We start from the raw sequence: 20,126 nt of genomic DNA on the forward strand, positions 1-20,126 counted from the left end.
CTAGACTAATGATTCTGAGGAGATGGATCGCGCCTGAGGGTCCATGTTGTGTTGAGTGGCAGAGGGAAATAGAACAAATGAGAAGATTTGAGGCCATATATTACCAAGGAAAAAAGATGGGACGGAAAATAGAAACTGAATGGAAGTAGTGGGGAGAGGCCTTGGAAGAAGTGGGGAGAGGCATCCTAGCTGGTAGTGGGTTGGGGTGGGGAACTGGGCAGGAGGGTGATTTTTGGGGAAAAATGTTTATAGGGGTTTGCATTTTCTGTAATTTTGATATAATGAAATAAAAATGTAATAAAAAATAAAATAAAATAAACACCATAAAAAATAAAATAAAAAAGTTAATGTAGGTCATAATATAGTGTATGTACCAGTGTTTCATGGTGGTCTTGCAATTTTTCTGTGATTTTTGCCCCAGGGTTTATTTTTAACGAGTCCCTGTCACCAAATAAAACGTTTAATGTAGTGTTTCTTGTGTAGTTAGCAGACACTTTCCCATTCACTTCTTTTTAAAATTATCAACATATATATGTTTAATATAAAAAATGGTCACTAGGTGGCTCTGTTCTGTTCCCTGCCACAATTAATACAGTGAGTTTGGTCTCGGCCTGGCAGGAGACCAAACCCGGGAAGTGTTTCTCTGCACTGAGCTTGATAATCAGCTGCACAGAATCTCACAGAAAGTTGCACAGACTAAAGGCTGCCACAGAGCCTCACTGATAGCAACACAGACTGAAACATGCACAGAGCTTAAGGTCTTCTATTCATCAAAATGCTGCAAAATGTGAGGGTGGAAGTGGCGCCCCAGCAGGCTTCAGTGATGTCATGCATGCTTGGAAACTCCCACTTTCTACTGCTGGGAAATTACACTATGTGTTCAAGAAGAAAGGTAAGATACAGAGCTTTTTAACCTGTTTATGATGCAAACATAAAGTAGACATGTTGTATTTGTGAATCAAAATATAATTTATTTGGAATGTCCATTTTTTCTTACAAGCAGAGAGCTTCAAAGTTAGAAAAATGCTAAATTTTCAATTTTTTTCATCAAATTTTGGAATTTTTCACCAAGAAATGATGCAAGTATCGACAAAATGTTACCACTAATAAAAAGAAGAATATGTCACAAAATACCAATCTCGGAATCAGAATGAAAGGTAAAAGCATCCCAGAGTTATTAATGCTTAAAGTGAAAGTGGTCATGTGCAAAAAACACTCTGGTCCTACCGTAACCCCGCATCACACCGGGTTGGTCCCGGCTGCTTATGATAGCTGGGACCCTGGGCTAATAGCGTGCAGCATCGATCGTTGTGCCGTGCGCTATTAACTCTTCAGACACAGCGATCAAAGTTGATCGCCACGTCCAAAATGAAAGTAAAAGCTTCCCAGCAGCTCAGTTGGGCTGATCGGGACTATTGCGATAAAATCGCAATGTCCCAATCAGCTAGGACACGAGCGGAGGTCCCCTAACCTGTTTCCGTCGCATCCGATCTGCGTTTGATTGCTCCAAGACTGAGCTACAGGCTTGAGCAATTGAGCCCCTAGAACGCTGACACTTGCAAAGCTATGGCTCTGCAGGGATCAGGGTAAAAGTTCAGTGTGTGCAGTGTTATAGGTCCCTATGGGAGCTATAGCACTGCAAAAAAAAAAAGTGAAAAAGAAAAGTTAATAAAAGGTCATTTAACCCCTTCCCTAATAAAAGTTTGAATCACCCCCCCTTTTCCCATAAATAAATAAAAAAAACTGTGTAAATAAAAATATGTGGTATCGCCACGTGCGTAAATGTCCGAACTATAAAAATATATCATTAATTAAACCGCATGGTCAATGGCGTACGCGCAAAAAAATTCCAGAGTCCAAAATAGCGTATTTTTGGTCACTTTTTATATAATAAAAAAATGAATAAAAAGCGATCAAAAAGTCCGATCAATGCAAAAATGGTACCGATAAAAACTTCAGAACATGGCGCAAAAACTAGCCCTCATACCGGCCCGTGCGCGGAAAAATAAAAAAGTTATAGGGGTCAGAAGATGACAATTTTAAACGTATAAATTTTCCAGCATGTAGTTATGATTTTTTTCAGAAGTACGACAATATCCAACCTATATAAGAAGGGTATCATTTAATCTGTATGGACGTACAGAATAAAGATAAGGTGTCATTTTTACCGAAAAATGCACTGCGTAGAAACGGAAGCCCCCAAAATTTACAAAGTGAAATTTTTTCTTCAATTTTGTCGCAGAATTAATTTTATTTTCGTTTTGCGGTGGATTTTTTGGTAAAATTACTTTTACTGTCACTGCAAAGTAGAATTGGTGGCGCAAAAAATAAGCCATCATATGGAATTTTGTGTGCAAAACTGAAAGCGTTATGATTTTTAGAAGGTGATGAGGAAAAACGCTGAGTCCTTAAGGGGTTAAAGCCCCAAAATATCACAGATATGGTATGGAGTTGTTCAGTATTAACTGTACACACATAATATATAAGGTGTTCAGAACACCAATGTTAATGGTATGCAGAAAAAAAAAAACTCCTCATTCTCCCATGGCTTTTAGTAATGCACATAATACTGCAATCATTTGTGTGTGCATGTCATGTCAACCACACAGAAGTCCTGTACACAGAACAATAAAGGCGGATACAAAAAATTAAGGAAAATTCTATGAAATAATTACACTGAATGCACAGTTATAAAAGTATGGGCAGTATATTTAAACATATCCACTGTAACATCATAGAAAAAAAGTAAAAAAAAAAAGAAAAACATGCTGCAGTTTACATATTTCACAATAACACACACGTGGCACCATCTAGTGGAGAAATTATGTTTTAGAAAAAGCTGTTAGGAGAGAACCTGGGAGTACGATACAGAATGCCAGTATCAGCAGCAGGTAGTTTCTTATTCCCTATAAAAAAAAAGGTAAAGTGATGTTAAGGTTTTAACATAACACTGTTTTTTAATAACATGTTCATTTTGAAAATAGAATTAACAGTCAAAAATAAAAACACCAGAGGAATAAAAAGAAAAAAGGCAGGCAGAATAAATACACAGCATGTAAAGCATGTCGTCGATGCCTGACATCATCTGTGTAGAGGGGGTGACACTTGCTGGGTACACACAAGCTTTTCTCCTCATCCCAGCCCTCTTGTTGTGAGGTAAAGAATAAAGCATGTTTATGGTATGATGAAAAGGTACACAGTATTCCAAAATTTTTCAACACTTATCCAAAAGAAGTTTTCATTGTATACAAGATACAACATTGTCATGGTAATGTAGTGATCTCAGAGGTAGGTGTATGACTCTCTAATGGGCCATCCACCTATATCAGGCTGAGCTTACACATTGGATTTTTGCAGTATTAGATATTTTCATTGAGCCTTGTTCTCACGTGTTTTTTTTTTTTTTTTTTTACATTATTTAAGATGCAGATTTCCAATGGAATACAATGGAATTGGAAAGTAGCTTTGGATGGGGCTAACCTACATATAAGTCCTCAGCTGAAAATGCACAGCAGAAATTTCAGGCATACCCCATGTGTAAACATGCCCTAACAATATGGAGGAATAATGCACCTACCATATATACTCGAGTATAAGCTGTCCCGAATATAAGCCAAGGCCCCTAATTTCACCCCAAAAACCCAGGAAAAGTTATTGACTCGACTATAAGCCTAAGCTGGGAAATACATCATCCCCCCCCCCCCCGTCATCATCCAGACCCCCGTCATCATCACCCCCACTTCATCATCACCGCCTGTCGATCCCTTCTCAGTGATCTTCAACCTGCGGACCTCCAGATGTTGCAAAACTACAACTCCCAGCATGCCCGGACAGCCATTGGCTGTCCGGGCACGCTGGGAGATGTAGTTTTGAAACATCTGGATGTCCGCAGATTGAAGACCACTGCGGCCATCATCATCATCCAGACCCCTTTTGTTTTCTACTCACTTCCCCTTGGTGAGAAGGAAGGGTGATAAAGGACGCAGTGGTCTTCAATCTGCGGACCTCCAGATGCTTCAAAACTACAACTCCCAGCATGCCTGGACAGCCATCGGCTGTCCAGGCATGCTGGGAGTTGTAGTTTTGCAACATCTGGAGGTCTGCAGGTTGAAGACCACTGAGAAGGGATTGACAGGCGGAGATGGACGGCCGGGACCATCCCCTCACAGCTAAAGCCAAAACGTTTTTTTTTGTTCACTCTAGTATAAGCCGAGGGGGGCGTTTTCAGCATGAAAAACCGTGCTGAAAAACTCTGCTTATACTCGAGTATAAAAACTCAGAAATCCTGCTAAAAAACCCTTGCTTGGCTGTAGTACTTTTCAAGAATTTTCCCAGTGATGCATACAAAGACAAAGCCTGTCCCTGTAAATAGCCAAGCACCACATGACAGTAAACAATGAGTGTTCCTACTAAAAGTGAACCTGTCATTTCAGACAATTTTCTAGAAACCTCCCTGGATGTAGTAGAATAACTCTTCAGAGTGGCCACAAAGTAATTTTAGTGCTCTTCTTACTGTTAGTAAAAAGGTGGGACCAGTGCTGGGCTGTTTGCCAGTAATACACACACACACACACACACACACAGGCACTGTCCCCTTAGTTGCCTAGCCAATCACACCACAGCACTACACTAAGTCCTTACTGCTATGCAATTACATAGTGCTGATGAAAGTGCACTGAACAGACTGACTCCGTGCTGAAGGATAATGTACACATTACACTAGCACAGATAGAATGTGGAGGGGAGAAGGGGTTGCTGATGCACTGGATTCGCAAGGGACTGTGTAAACAGAAATGAAAGCAACAACAGCACCGCAATGAAGGGGGTTACACTAAGGGGTTGCCAGACTCTCACACTCTCTCCCTACCCTGCACGTGATACATCTCACCCCACTTTCTGGGAATTGTCCAAGGTCTTGCTGTTGCTAGAGACATAAATTTCCTCATAGCAGGCACCTGTTTTTCTGGGGTAAGGACTTAATTTTGGTAAATTAAGTGATTTTGTAATATTTTAGGAATCACATTGGCTATAAAAGCGCAGAAAGTTGTTTGAATTGACAGTGTCCATTGAATGACTGCACAGACTGGAAATGTGTACATTCTATAGTATAAATATATATATATATATATATATATATATATATATATATATATTTATTTTTTTTACAAAAAGTATAAAACCTTTGTAATGAGTCTGACAGCACAACTTGATCTACAGATATGTATAGGGCATATAACTTACCCTTATTTCTTTAAAAACTAGAACTCCCCAAAGTGCAGCAACCAATCCAGGACCCTAGAGCAACAATAAGAAAAATAAATCATAAAACTATGCAAATATTGTAATCCTTTCATTAGTGTCTGTGTAAACTCAAAAAGCTTATAATGGCTTGTGACTATAGGAATAATATACACAAGAATGGCTGTAGGGTATTAGGTGTTTGTGTATACTCCTATTGGGGCTATACAAGGTGGCAATTCACTCATTTCCTAGTTTGAAGAGATTTACTTTTTCATTTTTGTTTTTCTTTTTTAGCAGGAATACTCATTATCAGGCAATATTCTGCATAATACTGCTGGCTGTATGAATCAAGTCCCAATGACAGAATTTATTGTTATCCAATTCACAGAAATCCAGGCTATTTCTGTAGTAATTTTAGACAAATTTACCTAAATAACTACAGCAAGATTTATATTACTTCCCTTTAATAATAATAACAATAATAATAAAAAATAAAAAGGTAACTAAATGATCGCTTAGATACCCTGCCAATACAGCATGCGGGAAATGTTTGCTGTTTAACTGAATATTTGACATTTAGAAGACTTACATTTGAACAGCATAATTTACCCAATATCTTTATATTTATTATCAAGAAAATACTGACCGTAGTTATTATGGGGAAGCTGACCACGGCGCTTAGATAGTTATTAGCCAGGAACCAGCAGCAATTGGCGATTGCCCACAGCGTCCCAGAGATAAATCCTTTAAAACATAAGGAATATACACTTGGGTTACATACATGCAATATTTCATGTTCTAAATTCTAAGAAAAACTAAGAAAAACTGAACTAGCAGAATATGAAATTCTCCAACTACTGACTTGTCTATTCTTTCTGTGGACACCGGAATTTGAATTCCATGTTAGATTTTTCAGGTACGGAGATTGTGCTATGTGAACAATGCAGCAGAATCCTATTGAAATCAATGGAACTCTGCTGCTGTGGAATATCTGTGCAGAATTCCAATGTGGAATTCCGCACATAAATTCCATAGCCTTAAAGTGGTACTCCGGTGGAAAACTTTTTCTTTTAAATCAACTGGTGCCAGAAAGTTAAACAGATTTGTAAATTACTTCTATTAAAAAATCTTAATCCTTCCAGTACTTATTAGCTGCTGAATACTATAGAGAAAATTATTTTCTTTTTGGAACACAGAGCTCTCTGCTGACATAATGAAAACAGTGCTCTCTGCTGAAATCACTGTCCATTTTAAGAACTGTCCAGAGTAGGAGAAAATCCCCATAGAAAACATATGCTGCTCTGTACATTTCCTAAAATGGACAGAGATGTCAGCAGAGAGCACTGTGCTCGTGATGTCAGCAGAGAGCACGGTGTTCCAAAAATAAAATTTCCTCTGTAGTATTCATCAGCTAATAAGTACTGGAAGGATTTTGATTTTTTAATAGAAGTAATTTACAAATCTGTTTAACTTTCTGGCACCAGTTGATAAAAAAAAAAAAAAAAAAAAAAGGTTTTCACTGGAGTACCCCTTTAACAGGAACCATGTCAGGAATATTAAAGGGGTATTCCAGGCAAAACCTTTTTTTATATAACAACTGGCTCTGGAAAGTTAAACAGATTTGTAAATTACTTCTATTAAAAAATCTTAATCCTTCCAATAGTTATTAGCTTCTGAAGTGTTCTGTCTAACTGCTCAATGATGATGTCACGTCCCGGGAGCTGTGCATGATGGGAGAATATCCCCATAGGAACTGCACAGCTCCCAGGACGTGAGTCATCATTGAGCAGTTAGACAGAAAACAACAACTCAACTTTAGAAGCTAATAACTATTGGAAGGATTAAGATTTTTTAATAGAAGTAATTTACAAATCTGTTTAACTTTCCGGAGCCAGTTCCGGGTATTTTCTGCTATTAACCCTTGCAAAAATGTGAAATTTGGGGGGGAAACACACATTTTAGTGAAAAAAATATATATTTTTTTTACACATGCAAAAGTCGTGAAACCCCTGTGGGGTATTAAGGCTCACTTTATTCCTTGTTACGTTCCTCAAGGGGTCTAGTTTCCAAAATGGTATGCCATGTGTTTTTTTTTTTTTTGCTGTTCTGGCACCATAGGGGCTTCCTAAATGCGACATGCCCCCCGAGCAAAATTTGCTCTAAAAAAAGCCATATATGACTCCTTCTCTTCTGAGCATTGTAGTTCGCCTGTAGTGCACTTCAGGCCAACTTATGGGGTACCTCCATACTCAGAAGAGATGGGGTTACACATTTTGGGGGGTATTTTCTGCTATTAACCCTTGCAAAAATGTGAAATTTGGGGGGAAACACACATTTTAGTGGAAAAAAAAATATTTTTTTACATATGCAAAAGTCGTGAAACGCCTGTGGGGTATTAAAGGACATGTCTGGTGCTAACGTTTCTCATTGTATCGGTTCCGGGCTGCAAAAAAAAATAAAAATAAAAAAAAAGAGAATAAGCTTTCTCTTGCCTGCCTACGCTCCCCCGGTGCTCCGGTACAGGCGTTCGGTCCCCGGGCTGTATTCTTTTTCCTGTTAGCCCGGCACGTCACACGGAGCTTCAGCCTATCACTGGCTGAGGCGGGACATCGCTGCGGACGGTAAAAGGTTGAAGCTCCGTGTGACGTGCCGGGTTAACAGGAAGTAAGAAGAATACAGCCCGGGACCGAACACATGTACTGAAGCACCGGGGGAGCCTAGGCAGGTAAGAGAAAATTTTTTTCTTTTATTTTTCAGCCCAGAACGGATACAATAAGAAAAGTGAGCACCGGACATCTCCTTTAAGGCTCACTTAAATTCCTTGTTACGTTCCTCAAGGGGTCTAGTTTCCAAAATGGTATGCCATGTGTTTTTTTTTTTTTTTTTGCTGTTCTAGCACCATAGGGGCTTCCTAAATGCAACATGCCCCCCCAAAAAACCATTTCTGAAAAACGTTCTCTCCAAAATCCCCGAACACTTTACATAGACATATGAGGTATGTGATTACTCGAGAGAAAATGGGCTAGAAAGATAAGTATACATTTTTTCCTTTTACCCCATGTAAAAATAAAAAAATTGGGTTTACAAGAACATGCGAGTGTAAAAAATGAAGATTGTGAATTTTCTTCTTCACGTTGCTACTATTCCTGTGAAACACCTAAAGGGTTAAAATGCTGACTGAATGTCATTTTGAATACTTTGGGGGGTACAGTTTTCATAATGGGGTCATTTGTGGGGTATTTCTAATATGAAGACTCTTCAAATCCACTTCAAACCTGTCCCTGAAAAATAGTGAGTTTGAAAATTTTGTGAAAAATTGGAAAATTGCTGCTGAACTTTGAAGCCCTCTGGTGTCTTCCAAAAGTAAAAACACGTCAATTTTATGATTCAAACATAAAGTAGACATATTGGAAATGTGAATAAAAAAAATATTTTTTTTTTGAATATCCATTTTCCTTACAAGCAGAGAGCTTCAAAGTTAGAAAAATGCAAAATTTTCAAATTTTTCATCAAATTTTGGGATTTTTCACCAAGAAAGGATGCAAGTTACCACTATGTTAAAGTAGAATATGTCACGAAAAAACAATCTCGGAATCAGAATGATAACTAAAAGCATTCCAGAGTTATTAATGTTTAAAGTGACAGTGGTAAGATGTGCAAAAAACACTCTGGTCCTAAGGGGTAAAATGGCCTGGTCCTTAAGGAGTTAAACATCCATAGACAACAGTGATATAGACATTCCACAAAAAGAAATTGAAAGACATAGCATTTACTGGATGTTCTCATCTTCCTGAAGTTTATTGCAGACTTTATCTTTCAGTACTGAAAAACAAACTTGTCTGATGCGAGTGCAGGGTCTAGACAGAGGCTACAGCCTGTTTCACGTCATTGTGACGCTTCTTCCAGGATACATATTAGCCCCAAATCTGAAAGCGCTGCACAGCAGGGACAGGGTCAAGGAAAATAGTTGTGTTTTAGTTTTTTTATTTTAACTACCACCCCCTAAGCAAATTAATAACAAACTTGCTGTATAGATAACCTCTAATAACTGCTGATAAGTCTTTTTATGGCAGTCACAGGGTCCTTATTCTATCCCGCCACCTTTTTACAGTGGGGCTAGAGTAAACTGAAACAATCTCTCATTCTGTTCCTTTGCTGTCACATGACAAGCTGGGCTCATGATCTAATTACCACCAGCAATATTTTGATAACCTGCCTTCCAAAAAACAAACAACAATCAAAAAGTCATATGTTGCCCCAAAATGACACCAATAAAAATTACAATAATAAAAATATTGTGGGTCTTGGAATGTGGCAACACATTTTTTTTCTTATAAGATATGTTCTATTTTGCCTATTGTAAATCTGAGAATAAAGCTATATTGTTTTTACAGCATGGTAAATGGTGGGGAAAGGGGTTAAATTCAATTCATGGAGACCAACAGCATCTTTATCAGTTGCACTTTATATTTGTATATATTGGGTACTGAGGGTCCCTGAAAATAATTACTCATCTGAATTTGTATATTTGAGAAAACTTACCAGGCAGTATTGCTTCAGGGTAGACTTTGGGGTGGTTCTTCATGACAGCACAGTAAATGAGAAAGTATACAGTGCTAGTGAGGAATATTCCACTGAAATGTGCAAACACATAATCAACATCTGAAAGAGAGAAGAGCTTTTTAGCCAATTGTACTTGAAGTGCTGTAAAATAAAGCAAATCCAGCTAGTATGGAGTGAATATCCTACTATGGTCCAAACTAGATAAGGACAGTGATATCTTTACTGGGTTTGGATTCTTCTGTCCTTGTCCAATTTAAAGCAGGACATGCTTCCTCTATCTAGCCAAGAGCACCATTCCCCCCCTTGTAATGGAGGACCTTCACATTCCCATATGTAACGTGGAGGAAGGCAGCTGGGTAACAGCACCTAGACTTAAAGTTTGTACGCTTTACATCATGTTTTTACACTTTACATCAAGTTATAAGGCTATGTTCAGCATATGTGCTGCCAATGCATATGCTGAATGTAGCCTAATGCTCCAGCAGAATGGTATATGCCAATATATTACTTTTTCAACACAGGAATCCCTGTAAAGAAAAGTGTACCACAATTTTTTTTTTTTTTGTAATGCAAGAAAAACCAAAGCAAAATACATTTATGTTGCAAAGGTTTCTTTTTCATACTTCTTTCAGGCTGGATGTATTCTTAAAAAAACACATGAAAACCCCTTTATGTAGCAAAAAATTTGTTTAAAAACATGCACACACCACAATTTACATTTCTCTTACCAAACTGACTTGATCCAGCGTATATACTTTCATTGTTTTTACTGTGATCTTTGATATACAGAACTGGAATAAAGCAGGAACCATACAAAACTCCAGCTACTACTGCCATTACTGACCCTCTGTTACAGAGAGAAGAGATAAAATGAGTAACAGTCGTCTTACTTTTAGCTCACATATTAAACTGTATTATTGGGCAATTCAGTCATATATCTACTACTCAAATATTTCAGTTTAGTACACAGAGACACTACTAAAACTTTTTGTGAGGAGATTACCGTATTTTTCGCCGTATAAGACGCACTTTTTCTTCCCCAAAACTGGGGGGGAAAAGTTGGTGCATCTTATACGGCAAATACCTGCGGCCATCAATGGCCGGGACCCGCCGCTAATACAGGACATCACCGATCGCGGTGATGCCCTGTATTAACCCTTCAGACGCGGCGATCAAGGCTGACCGACGCGTCTGAAGCGAAAATAACACTAACCCGGCTGCTCAGTCGGGCTGTTCGGGACCGCCGCAGTGAAATCGCGGCGTCCCGAACAGCTTACAGGTCACCGGGAGGGACCTTACCTGCCTCCTCGGTGTCTTCTCCGTGCCGAGATCCCCTGCGCTCTCCTTCGACGCCATCACGTCGTCGCGCACGCCGTCATCCAATAGGAGCGGCGTGCGTAGCGACGTAATGACGGCGACGTGTTGACGGCGACGGAGAGCGTGGATCCCGGGGAAGAAGAAGTCCGGAGCGTCGGGGACACCACGGGGACAAGGCGACAGCGATGGAGCGACATCCAGGGCACCGGTGATGTGTCCGGAGCGGCGGGGACACGTGAGTACTACCTCCTATACCAGTGGTCTTCAACCTGCGGACCTCCAGATGTTGCAAAACTACAACTCCCAGCATGCCCGGACAGCCAACGGCTGTCCGGGCATGCTGGGAGTTGTAGTTTTGCAACATCTGTAGGTCTGCAGGTTGAAGACCACTGTTGGGTTCAGAATCTTTATTTTTTTAGATTTTGCACCTATAAATTGGGTGCGTCCTATAGGGCGAAAAATACGGTACATAACTTTTTGATGAAATGAAGTACTAGAAGAAAAAAACACCAGTTTTACTGAGAGAAAGAATAAAAAAAATTTAATTGTAGATTGTATCTGTAAATGAAGGATCCAAGGATTTTCCAACTGATGGGGGAAGAGCTACTGCAACTGTCTTCCTCCAACCAGTCTGGCATCACTGTATGTATGTGATGTATGTATCACAAGTATGAAGAGGAGCTAGGGTTCTGTAAGAATATCCAGTCATTTTCTTTCTACTTGCTGATTCTGGTTGCTAGTAGTACAAAAAATATTTAGTGTGAGTTTTTCTTCCTATCTCAAGCCTTTTGTAAGATTTGTTTCTACTTCTGAGCCAAAGACCAGCGGACCTTTGAAGGGGATGTTACATAGCTTTAAGTTAGAGTAAAAACTTATCAGCCAACATTGCTGGTCTTGTTGCCTTTTTAACTGTTTCAGCAAAGGCATCTGCCATGAATTCAGCCACCAACTTTATGGCAAAACTGTTTTTATTGAACATTTCAGATAAAATAAACACAAACAGTGCAAGATATGAGTTCGGACCACAATTACAAGTGAAAAAAGGTGTCAGAGTGACCATGCAGGGAAAAGACCTCATCTGACAGTAGGGTAGGCTGGCACAGATAACTGAAAACCCAGTCAAGTGTAATAGTAGCCATCAGAAAGAAACATAGATGATCCGAAGTGTAGTGCATGGGTTCCGCAGAACCTATATTCATTAAAATAAAAATTGTGAAAGAAAAAAGCAGGCAAAGAGGCTTTTTAGAAGGTGGAAAGGGAGGGGTAAACCGGCACGATCAACTCCAAGCATAGCAATTATCCTGCCCAATGAAGGAACTTGGGTTTATCTCTGAAAGAGTCCCAGAGCAGCCAAAGACTAGCAAAAGAATGTAAGGCAACCAAGTCGGTCGCTACTAATTTCTCTATCCTACGCACGAAGTTCAAGGTTCCTGTGAACTCCGCTCTAGAAGATGTCACTGAGGATTTCCAGTGCCAAGGGATAATAGCCCTAGCAGCCACCAGGAAAGAAAGACCTTTTTAGCCCACGAGAGTGACCCCCATAAAAGAGATAAAAGAGGAGACTCAGGGCTAGGTTAAACTGAGTAAGAGGAAGCCTTATAATAGAGATCATAGATTGAAAGCCAGAACAGGAAGATGAGAGGGCAGTCCCACCAAGTGTGTAAATATGTACCCAAGGCCTGGCTACACTGTCAACAAACAGCTGATGCAGAAGGATTCTCATAAAACCAAACCAGGCACCGATATCATTCAGACAGTACCTTAAAATTACGCTTCTGATTCCTGTAAGAGAAAGAAGCCTTAGAAAGAAACATTTTGGAAACATTCTTGGTAGTAAATTCCTTATGGAGATCTGGCTTCCACTTAATGTACGCAGACTTACCTGGAAGTTTCACTGAACCTCGCTGCACTCCATAAACTAAGGAAATTGTGTGGGAGGAGGGCATGTAGAGAACGCACATTTGTTCAACTGGAGTAAGTTGTCTGTGTATTTGTGATTTAGGCAACAAAGAGGAATAAAAATGTTTAAGTCTCTTATCTGTAAACCAAACCCCAGGTGGCTCAGATGTAAAGGTCTTCTAAGGAGTCAGGAATGACCCAGTGACAACCTCTCTTAACCAAGGTCAGGAGGAGGCACTACAGCCCAACAGAGCCACTAATCCTGCATTCAACGGGAATAAAGCTAAAGCAACAGAAGAGCAGCGATGTGGAAGGGAGAAAAGCTAACTTTCAAACACATTGTTTAGTAGTGGAGTGATGATAGAGATTTAGTGATTGTGTGCAGACTCTAGCCCTATAGTATATGTGAAAGTCAGGCAATCTGACCACGCCTTTCTCTTTACTTCGAATCAGCAACTGATGCTGCAGTCATGGACGACCAGGCGACCACACAAATCGCATCACCAGCGTGAGAAAGTTATAAAATTAAGAAACAGGAATGTGTACAGGCAGGGTCTGCATAAAGTACAAGGCCCCAGTTTTTAAGGTCACATTAAAAATATTGCGTAAGAGGGGTGGTATAGTTGGCCGCAAACATTTTATGAAGATCAGCAACAATATTAACACCAAGGTACCAAAGAGAGTAAGGTTGGTTATTAGAGGAAAATTGGGAGGCAACCCACGAAAAAAAATATCTGATGATATGAAGACATTATTCCGTGACTATAACCTAAAGGAGGTGACAACCTTGTTGGGTATGGATAGGGAAGGAAAAAGCACCATTAACCTGCACCTGAGCAGAAGCTCCTTTATATAAATCCCAAATATAGGCAAGAAACTCAATAATTTCCACCATACTCGATCAAAGGCCTTTTTAGCATTGATTGAGAGTAAACAAGTTGAGAAGGAATGGGATCTAGAGAAAGCCATAAGAAAGAATGACTTTAACCCCTTCCGGCTATAGGACGTATGCATACGTCCCAGCACCCGACACGTTCGCACGATGGGACTTATGCATACGTCATAACGATCTCCGGCACAATCCTGATCACAGCAATTATGATGTTGACAAGGGGAGAGCCCTCCCCCTGTTCCCCAACGGCGGCGCCGTGATACGATCGTGGGTCGCCGTTGGTTGCTATGGTAGCAGGAGGTCAGATCATGACCTCCTGTCTGCCTGCCACGGAATCCTGTGAGATACAGCCACAGGCTGGATCGCACAGGCTATGCTGTGTGCAGATGATCGGGTTATACTGTGCTGCAGTACAAATTTATTGCAGCATAGTATAACCTGTATAACCAAATATGAAGTGTAAAAAAATAAAAAATAATGCCCATTTCCCAATAAAAGCCCTGTATTATCACCAAAAAAGATCAAAAACACAAATCATATACATAATTAGTATTGCCACGTCTGTAATGACGTGTACTATAAAACTATAAATGTAAATTATACTGCACGGTGAACGCCGAAAAAAAAACATCCAAAAAAAGCACAAAATTCGCCAATTTTGGTACAAATAGCGGAATAAAAAAGATTTCTCTGCTCTCTGCCGACACCTCTGACCATTTCAAGAACTGTCCAGAGTAGGAGAAAATCCCCATAGAAAACATATGCTGCTCTGGACAGTTCCTAAAATGGACAGAGATGTCAGCACAGAGCACTGTGGTCATGATGTCAGCAGAGAGCTGACAGGAAAATAATTTCCTCTGTAGTATTCAGCAGCTAATAAGTACTGGAAGGATTAAGATTTTTTAATAGAAGTAATTTACAAATCTGTTTAACTTTCTGGCACCAGTTGATTTAAAAAAAAAAAAAAGTTTTCCACCAGAGTACTCCTTTAAGGTGTTATCCCTAGCTTTCATGCAAAAAAACTAAACAGACCTAGTCAGTATGAATCAAGAAGCGAAGCAGGGTTCCCAATTGAAGTGCCAAAAGAGTAGATTTTGATATGGAGGTAAGGTAGCAGCTTTAAAAATAAATGAGCTGTGAACCCTCAGGGTCAGGACTTTTGCCATTTTTGAGATATTTGATGGCTTCTGACACCTCCTCAGACTCCAGCAGCCTTCCTAAGTTCTCCCATTTGTCAGAGGACAGGAAGGGAAGGCTATATTTCCGAAGGTAATCTCTAATCTTGTCATGGGAGAGGGAAACAAAAACATCAGCATACGTATCCTTAATATCGTTAAGGGAATGACTGTAGGAGCAAAACTCAGTCATAATTTGCTGCATAGCGTGCACTTTACTCAGTGGGCGAATTGAGTATGAGGATGTATGATGAGGAAGTCCTAGGGTGTAAAGACCCGGATAACCACTGGTATCAGCAAATTCAGAATAAACCTTTTTGACTTTCTCCTCAAGGCAGACTGACTTATCAAGGTAATTAAGAAGTTGCTGTCTTGTGGTGGACATTTGAGTATGTATTGTGTCTGAGTAGGAGCGTTTATTGAGGTATGCTAAGGAGGCTAAAGTTTCGAACAGTGACAAATTTCAAGGAAATTTCCTTAGTGAGATGATCCCAAAAGAAAAAAATATACAACTGACCATGCATTTCAAAGTCTCCCACTTAATGGGAACAGAAGTAGAGTCGGTTTGATGTATCTGCAAACAGTCAGAAGTAGTATGATGGACCTTCATCAAGCACATTTCTTCCTTAAGTAAATAGTCTTTCAACCTCTAGCACAAAGGACAGGGCGCACCGAAAGCAAACTAAAACAGAGCAAGCAATGGGGCATGGTTGGGCCATAGTATATAATCTATCAAGGACCAGTGTGAGACAGAGAGAAGGCAGTGACTGGTAAAAAACCATATCAAGACGTCTGTAAGAATTATGTGCTGGGGAAAATTTTGTGTAGTCCTTAACATCCAGGTGCACCACATGCCAAAGATCCACTAATTTACAGGTAGACCATTTTTTCCTGAGCTTGCGGAGTTCTGAGAAAGGGAAAACTTACCAGTAGACAAGTCAAGCATTGGATCCAAGACCCAGCTAAAGTCACCCCCGAGGCATATCTGCAAGGTGCCCGCAAATTCATCCAAAAAGACTTCAGAGCATTATCAAGGCAAATGCAACTTGACTCTTATGTGAAAAATAACCAGAGGCAATCTTAAATAAGAGAGAAGCATTAGATAATTGGAGAAAAGGGTAGCGACCAAGAGGATCACATAAAAACTTAAGGACAGCTGAAGAAAAAAAAAACTTGAAACCAATGGATACCCCTTAGTTTTAGTGTCATCATCAGTCAAGCAATACCAGGCAGGATATTGACGGTCATTGAGGGAAGAGGTCTTAAAATGTGTTATGGAGGTAATAGGAAATTTGGTGTCAGGCTGATTAAACCCTTTCACATTGAAAGAGCAAATAGATAACGTATCCATAGAAGACTAAAAATAGTGGTTGAAAGAGAATAGGGTGCAGGGAAGAGAGAAGAGGGAAGGGAAACAAAACCACCACCATCTTTATAACAAGAATAGACAATATGATATCTTCCCTAGGTGTTGCCTCTACCAGATATTTTTCTCAATGGTTTAGCCATTCGAGAGGAGAGCTGGCTATGGACTGTGGACTGTGTTTGGCATGCTCTGGCTGTCCGGGCTCTGAGGTGGGGAATTAAACAGAGACTGCAGGAGTGGTGAGCTGAATACTTGCCTGTTTCCTATTGCCACTTCCCTAGTTTATTTTCAGGAAACCTACAATAATTCTTTTTAACACATTCTCATGGTCCACACATAGGCTTCCAAAAATCTCATCCTCAGTCAAGCAGGGCATCTTGATATCTTCTGTTATTATTGTACATCTAACAGCCTTCTAAAGAGCTTGTACTTGCCAAGAAAATAGGTACATCATGGACAGATATTTTAGGTGATGGGGACCAACGCAGATGTAGAGGGTGTTATCTAATATCTTCCTGTGGATTGGGCCTTTAATAGAGTATCCACATTTTTTGCAGTTAAAAGATACTGTTTATTCTGAAAATGAACCCTTCTCTAGGCCCTTAGTCACAAAGAACTTTCCATGCTTCATTGATTGTCTTCAAACTCCAATGACACAAAGCACTATTTAAATTGAATGCTAAAGACCAGTATAACAGCTGGAAATTGTTCCAGTTCTGGCTCAATAAATGCTAACTTCTAAAGTATGGTCTGACATCTTATCAGGCTCATGAGTTATTCACAAATGCAAGTTATTTGACATAGTGACATATAAAGTGATACTCAGCAATATCTGACATAAACAATTACCATAATAATACTCTGTGGTATAGCAGCAAATATTAAGACTATCAAAAGTATCTGAATGCCACGAAGGACTCACAGCATTTGTTTTAGTTTTTTTTCTATATGAGCAATATAGCAATATTTTCCTTCTAATAAATTGTACCATATATTGGGAAAAACTGATCAGATAATATGCAGTTTGCATATTTTTATCTGCATTAGATTTTTTGGAGGGCATAAAAAGAGCACTGTACTATGCTTCTTCTTCACTGTGATATATATATATATATATATATATATATATATATATATATATATATATATATATATATATATATATATATATATATATATATAACTCAACGTGTGTGTGTTCTAGCATCACGTCCAAACTGCTAAAGATATTAACATGAAACTTGGCACACATGTTACTTATATGTCAACAACAAATATAGGATAGGTGATTTAACCCTTACTCACCCCCATTTGCCAGGGTCTGGGTTTATGTTTAAAGTCCCATACAAGTCAATGGGAAATATATGTTACTGCATAACTTCCAAACGGCTTGAGATATTTCGTTAATACTTGGTCACGTTACTTATATATCCACTTAAAATATAGGATAGCTAATTTAACCCTTAACTACCCCTCACTAACATTTGTGAGGGTCAGGGTTTTTGTTTAAAGTCCCATGCAAATCAATGGGAAATGTATGTTCCCACATAACTTCTGTACGGCTGGCGATATTTCAATAACTGGTACACATATTACGGGTCGGGATAGGAGGTCGGGACAGGAGGACGGGACAGGAGGACCGGGATAGGAGGACGGGAAAAGGAGGACGGGAAAAGGAGGTCGAGATATGAGGACGGGAAAGGAGGACGGGAAAGGAGGACGGGATAGGAGGACGGGATAGGAGGTCGGGATAGGAGGACGGGATAGGAGGACGGGATAGGAGGACGGGATAGGAGGACGGGATAGGAGGACGGGATAGGAGGACGGGATAGGAGGACGGGATAGGAGGACGGGATAGGAGGACGGGATATGACAACAATATATGAGGACGGGATATGAAGTCAAAAGCTTCCTCCTTTGTTTATTTTCCTCCCCAACAAGGATTAGGAAGGAAAAACCGGGCAACGCCGGGTACTCAGCTAGTTGTAAATAAATTAACTACATTTTGCAGCATTTTTTTGCTAACAAGTTTACTTATTCCAGAAGTAGGCATGTCTAGAAAGTCAGAATTTTTTCCAGAAATTTTTCCAGGATATTACATTCAACGATTGCACTTGAAATTTACCTAGGGCATAAGTATATTGGTAAGCTACCCTTTTTCTTTACAGTAATAAAAATAAGCCAGTAAAAATGAAAACATTTTTTTTTTTGGGGGGGGGGGGGATGAGTTAGAAAACTCTGTAGACATCTGTCTAGTTATAAAAGGGAAATGTGAATGACTACTATAAAACATGTAATGGCCTCCATATTGGATATTTCATAAGAAAAAGCTATATAGAATTTTTGACAACTGTAAAAGAGGAGCTAAAGATTTATTAGAGGTTGGAGTTGCAAATTAACTTTTTGGGCCAAACTCAATAGAGTGGCTACAATTGAGTCAGTCTTTCCTTTATACTTTATTTTACTTTATTCCTTTATACTTTATCAGTCTTTCCTTTATACTTCTTGAGTAGATGCAAAGAAAATTGCATGTGATTCCAGCAAAATGATTTGACTTTACACATTTCATGAAGTTTATGTTTATCTCTGAAATTCTGAAAATGTTTGCTTGTATGTTGCTGTTTACACCAATGTATTCAGCTGATTGATTGAACAATATGTAGTATACGGTCATTTTAATCCATTATAACTTAGCCGCATAGAACTGGTAATGGCCAAATGGTGTGTGGCCGCCATCCCTTTACAAATCTGCAGACCATTCCAGCTTCTTGTGCAGATTACAAACATCTCAGCTTGTACATCTAAATATGCTGCTGATTTGTCACATTTACATTACAATGCTTGCTTACATTATTCGCCTTTGTAAAGGTGATAATTTGTCTACCCATGATTCATCTGTAATAGTGTGTTCCTGGCTGTTAATCTGCAGGGAAAAAAAAGATCAGATGAAAAATATGTTACATTTTGAAAAGTTTACTAAATGGCCCTCATTTATGGTACTAACAGGATTCCGACTTTTTGTAGGGTTTTGTGCCTTAATGTGCAGCAGAAAAAACACGACAGAATCTAAATCACTCTGAGTGAAAAAACAAAACCTACAAAATGTGTTCTCCACATTTCATCCAAAATCACTCGTCTTTTCTGAAAACCACTCTGAAAATCATGTGAATTTTCTGGGAAGAAAACCCTACACTTTAAAGCTTCAGAGTAAATTCTCTGGCTGTTTGCTCCTTTGCCTTCCTCGTCTTTTCAAGCGATTCTTACTTGTAATTTTTTTGCACAATGTTTTAGCTTAAACAATGTTTTAGCTTTATATTCACATCTTGATTTTTTTCAACACGCCCCCCCCCCCCTATTGTTTCAGTAATAGTGGTGAATCATATATATATAACTATTTTATAAATGTTTTTAATATCTAGAGATCTCTCTCTAATATATATAATATCTATATCTATATCTATATCTATATATATATATATATATATATATATATATATATTACACACACACATATATATACCGTATTTTTCACTGTATAAGACTCACTTTTTCTTCCCCAAAACTGGGGGGGGGGGGGGAGTTGGGGCATCTTATACGGCGAATACCTGCGGCAATCAATGGCCGGGACCCGCCGCTAATACAGGACATCACCGATCGCGGTGATGCCCTGTAT

At 39.3% G+C, this 20,126-nt stretch overlaps 1 protein-coding gene across 2 annotated transcripts in view; it reads right to left on the reverse strand.

The window, feature by feature from the left end:
- Positions 1–945: 945 nt before the first annotated feature.
- The window catches only part of TMEM144 (transmembrane protein 144), a 45,276-nt gene continuing 26,095 nt past the window's right edge, over positions 946–20,126 (reverse strand). For both annotated transcript variants that reach the window (XM_056561836.1, XM_056561830.1), the window contains 6 exons: positions 19,303–19,376; positions 10,533–10,651; positions 9,784–9,903; positions 5,888–5,985; positions 5,242–5,295; positions 946–2,906 (listed from right to left, as the gene is read on the reverse strand). In XM_056561836.1, the coding sequence (XP_056417811.1) occupies positions 2,823–2,906; positions 5,242–5,295; positions 5,888–5,985; positions 9,784–9,903; positions 10,533–10,651; positions 19,303–19,376 (549 nt within the window). In that variant the 3' untranslated portion in view covers positions 946–2,822. The remainder of the gene's footprint in view (positions 2,907–5,241; positions 5,296–5,887; positions 5,986–9,783; positions 9,904–10,532; positions 10,652–19,302; positions 19,377–20,126) is intronic.

Source organism: Hyla sarda, chromosome 1, assembly GCF_029499605.1.
Source record: "Hyla sarda isolate aHylSar1 chromosome 1, aHylSar1.hap1, whole genome shotgun sequence".
In the NCBI taxonomy this organism is placed as follows: domain Eukaryota; kingdom Metazoa; phylum Chordata; class Amphibia; order Anura; family Hylidae; genus Hyla; species Hyla sarda.